The sequence below is a fragment of the Pelodiscus sinensis genome, chromosome 13 (genome assembly GCF_049634645.1).
Source record: "Pelodiscus sinensis isolate JC-2024 chromosome 13, ASM4963464v1, whole genome shotgun sequence".
NCBI classification, from domain to species: Eukaryota; Metazoa; Chordata; order Testudines; family Trionychidae; genus Pelodiscus; species Pelodiscus sinensis.
Genome location: NC_134723.1, coordinates 6,853,570 through 6,857,944, shown reverse-complemented (window position 1 = coordinate 6,857,944; position 4,375 = coordinate 6,853,570). Strand labels below are relative to the sequence as shown.

Genomic DNA, 4,375 nt, shown 5'->3' with positions numbered 1-4,375 from the left:
CCTGAGCAACAGGCTGCCTAACAGACAAAAGCAGCCTCTCTGCCCCTCCTCCCCTCTATACATGCCAGGCTCCCGGAGCGCAGCAGCGTCCCCGGGGCTCGCTCACCTGGATCCTAGAATCCACCTCCTCCTCCTCTTCGACCGGCTCCACCTGGCCTCTGCCTGCAGCAGCTGGCCCCAGGGACAGGGATCCCGCAGAGCTGCCGGGCAGAGGAAAAGTGCCTCCCCACGCCCGCTGCCCCCCCGCCCCCCCGCGGCCTCGCATCCTGCACGCTTCCCCCCTCCCCCCCTGCCAGCAACAGGCTGCCCCCTCCCCTGAGCAACAGGCTGCCGAACAGCAGACAAAAGCAGCCTCTCCACCCCTCCTCCCCCTATACATGCTGGGCTCCCTGGGCAAACAAAGACTCCACCAAAACAAACAAAGTGCTGGCCTCATTGTGTTAGCAAAAAAAGGACCCTCCTCCTAGAACCCTGGGTGGTGTGTGGAAATAAAGCTATTAGCTCAAAGCATGGTGCAGAGCTGTTTGGTATTTGATGAGTTACTCCTTTAGTCCTGAGTTTGTCACAGGGACAGAAATAGATGTGAAATCTTCTGAACAGGGGAACAGACAGCAAAACAAACATTAGAGGGGAGTTAACCTTTCCCTATGCTATCCAAAACTAAAAAAAATGTTTGGCTAGAGTTTCCCCTACAATATGTACCAGTTCCGACTTACATACAAATTCAACTTAAGAACAAACCTACAGTCCCTATCTTGTACGTAACCCAGGGACTGCCTGTATATCAAACTAGGAGGGGTTGCAAGTACTTTGGAGGAGAGAGTCATAATTCAAAATTATCTGGACAAACTGGAGAAATGGTTTGAGGTAAATAGGATGAAGTTTAATAAGGACAAATGCAAAGTACTCCACTTAGGAAGGAACAATAAGTTTCACACACAGAATGGGAAGCGACTGTCTAGGAAGGAGTTCTGCAGAAAGGGATCTAGGGGTCATAGTGGACCACAAGCTAATTCCTAGAAAAAAAATTAACTTTCTATAACTGCTCTGGATATTCTTGTTAGCCATATAAATGTCCAATAGGTTCTTTTTATTTTTTTAATTGAATCCTGATAAGCTTTTGGACTCATTGTTGGGGCAATGAATTCCACATAGATGCAAAACTCCCTTAATATTTTAATTAATATTTGGTTGAGCTATTGGTAAGTTTCCTCTTCATATGAAACGTCTAGACTACTTTTTAATTTTGAAAGAGGATATGCAAACTCCAGGAATATCTTCTGCATATCTTCTTCTGGTCGCATTTTCGAAAGCAAAAGTAGTCTGGACAGCGGGGTTGTTTGGGGGAAAAAAACCCTTTTTCGAAAAACCGCGTAAACCTCCTTTTTTAGGAAGAGCGTTTTTTTTTAAAAAAAGGTGGGTTTTTTTGTCTTCCCAAAAAGAGCATCCAAACTACTTTCACTTTCAAAAGACCCTCTTTCAAAAATGTGATAGGAAGAAGACTGATCCACTTGAATTTGCATATCCTCTTTCGAAATTAAGACATAGTCTAGTTGTGCCCTTATAGACTGTAGTACTGTAGTACTTAAAATATTTGATTCTCAATCTGTTGTCCTTCTGATACACTTCTTCAAAAACAGTTACTTTGATACCACCACATTTACACTTCGGATATTTCTCAATAGCTGCACTATTTTTAATTGAGCAAAGACATCATTCATAATACTTGCAAACATTAAAGCTATGATTCTATAAACTGACTGAGACTGCAGCTGTAGGGGATGTTAGGGGCCAGGAGTGGTATTGGCATCAAGGAAGGGGCAGAGCTGGGCTACGGGTGGGAGAGCAGCCATTCCCGTGGCCAGATGCAGCTTCTTTCACAGCTTCGTCCCCAGGCCAGGCACTGGACTGCAGCCAGCAGCAGAGGTCAAGGGCTGGCACAGGGCAAGGATGAAAGCCATGGTGAGGCTGGGGATAGGGTGAGGTGCTGGGCTGGTAGCACAGCTGTAGACACAACCGAAGTAGAGCTTGGGGTGGGGAGAGGCTGGTTAACATTCCTTCCCATTTCCCATGGGGGAGGAGGATGTCCCAGACCCACCACACATTCCTTCATGACCCCCAGCGGGGACCATCCTACAGTCAGGAACCCCTGTATTACAGATATTTGCAGTTCCATGTGGAGTTTGTTGCCACAACATTGAGGCTAAGAGATTATTGATGTTTGCATATTTTTCTCAAGTATTTGCTATTAAGGTTAGGGGCTGAATACTTCACTAAGATAACTGATGCATGGAAAATGATCATGGCATCCAAAATGATCTGACACTAAAAGGAATTTACTAGCTGCAGACACTTTCTCTGTTTTTCATGTTGTGTTTTAAATGGCTACATGCTGGCTATATGTACAGTATTGGAGTTATTGTTCTCACAAGAAATAGAACTAATAATGAGCGCTAGATAAATAGGTAATGGAAATATACCAGTGCAAAAATAGTAAACCAAATAATTAGCAGAAGGACTGTTGAGAGGACAAACTTATATGTAGTGCTTTAAAATTTATGTGGTACATCAAAGTGACATCATATTAATTATGTTATAATTACTTAACATGAACATTTTAAAAGGGATTATAAATTATACAGTTTTCTAGTTTTCTGTTTCTAAATGTAACAAGTGCAAAAGTAAGAGGTAGATTTAGAATGTGTTAAGCATCTTAATGGACACTTTTTTTGGAAGCATGATGTCCATGACAGTATTTGTGACAGTTTATATATTTTATTTAATCTGTAGTTTTTAGCAATCCACGTACATGGCTTTCATCTAATTCACCTCAGGGAAGTATTTTGGCAGAATATTCAGTACTGGTTGGTGATGGTGGTTGTGGGGTTGGGAGGTGTTGGTTGTTTTTAATGCTTATAAAACAATTTAACTCTAGAAAATATGAATAAAATGTTGAATCTTTTTTTGCGATTAATGGGTTAAACTGAAAAAGACATTATTCTGTGAAATCCTTGTATGTGCGGAAATACACATTACTCAGAACAATGAGCATGCAGTTGTACTCTATGAATTCATATTGGAAAGGGAATATTGTTTATAAAATTAAGATATGCTGCATACAAAAGCTTTTTTATTCTTTGTATTCTCACTTAGCATTCTTTCTCTTGCAGATGAGCTCAGTGAAAATGTTACGGCCACGCCTCAATGGCATCCTTTTCAAGCTGATGTTTGAAGAACATGTAAACAACATTAGACCTGGCATAATGGCAGTAACACTAGCCTGTGAGGAGCTGAAGAAGAGTGAGAGCTTTAACAGGTTGCTAGAGCTAGTGTTGTTGGTTGGAAACTACATGAATTCAGGCTCAAGAAATGCTCAGTCGCTGGGTTTTAACATCAGCTTTCTTTGCAAGGTAAGGTTAAGCCATGACAACTTTTATTATTTTATAGCTGCAGACCTGGGGCCAGAATCTATGCCATGCTGCTTTTTAATACCCATATTAGTGTCCCACCATGTGAGAATCCCCAGCTGATAATCAGCCAACGTAGACAACTCAGCATTACCCCATTTATGATAAGAGGTCTGTGTGCCCAAAGGCTGAAGGAAGGGACGTAGCTGGAGATCTTCTGTTTCTTGGTTTCCTGTGTCATACCTCGGTGTTTTCGTACCTCGGTACCTTTGGTGGACTGTCAGTGTCAGCATCGTCTGGTCAGGGTTGTCCTGGTGCGTTCCTGACGGGATCTCTACTCTGTCGGTGATGATAAACTTTCGGCTGCGTGCGTAACAATCGGTACTCCCTTTATCTGGAGTGTTAGACCCCGTGCACTTGGGTCAACATAGGAGATCTCTGAGAGGCCCCGGAAACGACAGATGCAGGCAAGGTTTAAAATCAGTTGAGCAGGTTTATTGTCAAATGCAAAGCTCTACCAGTCGGTAACAGAGATCAGTCCAATGTTATACCACTTGGCGCTATGGCCCGCGTTGACAAGGTACCAACACCGGGCAGGCCTATTGCCATATATCAGATACTAACAGCAGTTAGTCAAAGTTAAGCTACTGTGTGTTCTGTAAGGTCAGGCAATGACACCTGCCGTTCAGGCGCCTAGTGCGCCCCCCCTCACCCTCCAAGGTCGGCTAGAGAGCACCCTCTGCAGTGTCCTTTTTATACAGAGGTACAAACAACTTACATCATTTCTTTACGTGCCAGGTTACCACTCTCTGTTGCCTAGTTACCACCCCTCACCTTATGGAAGGGGGGCTTACTTACTATCCTTCATGCTTCAATTCCGACCTTGTCCTGAACCTAGGTCGGTATGTGCATTAGTTTTTAGGGAGTCTTTGTACCAAGACATTTCTTATTAAGATGTTCCATTACTC

General features: G+C 43.3%; 1 protein-coding gene across 7 annotated transcripts in view; it reads left to right on the top strand.

Moving 5' to 3' along the window:
- Nucleotides 1-4,375, top strand: part of DIAPH2 (diaphanous related formin 2) — an 801,414-nt gene that overhangs the window by 368,043 nt on the left and 428,996 nt on the right. For all 7 annotated transcript variants that reach the window (XM_075896759.1, XM_075896757.1, XM_075896756.1 and 4 more), the window contains one exon: nt 3,171-3,410. In XM_075896759.1, the coding sequence (XP_075752874.1) occupies nt 3,171-3,410 (240 nt within the window). The remainder of the gene's footprint in view (nt 1-3,170; nt 3,411-4,375) is intronic.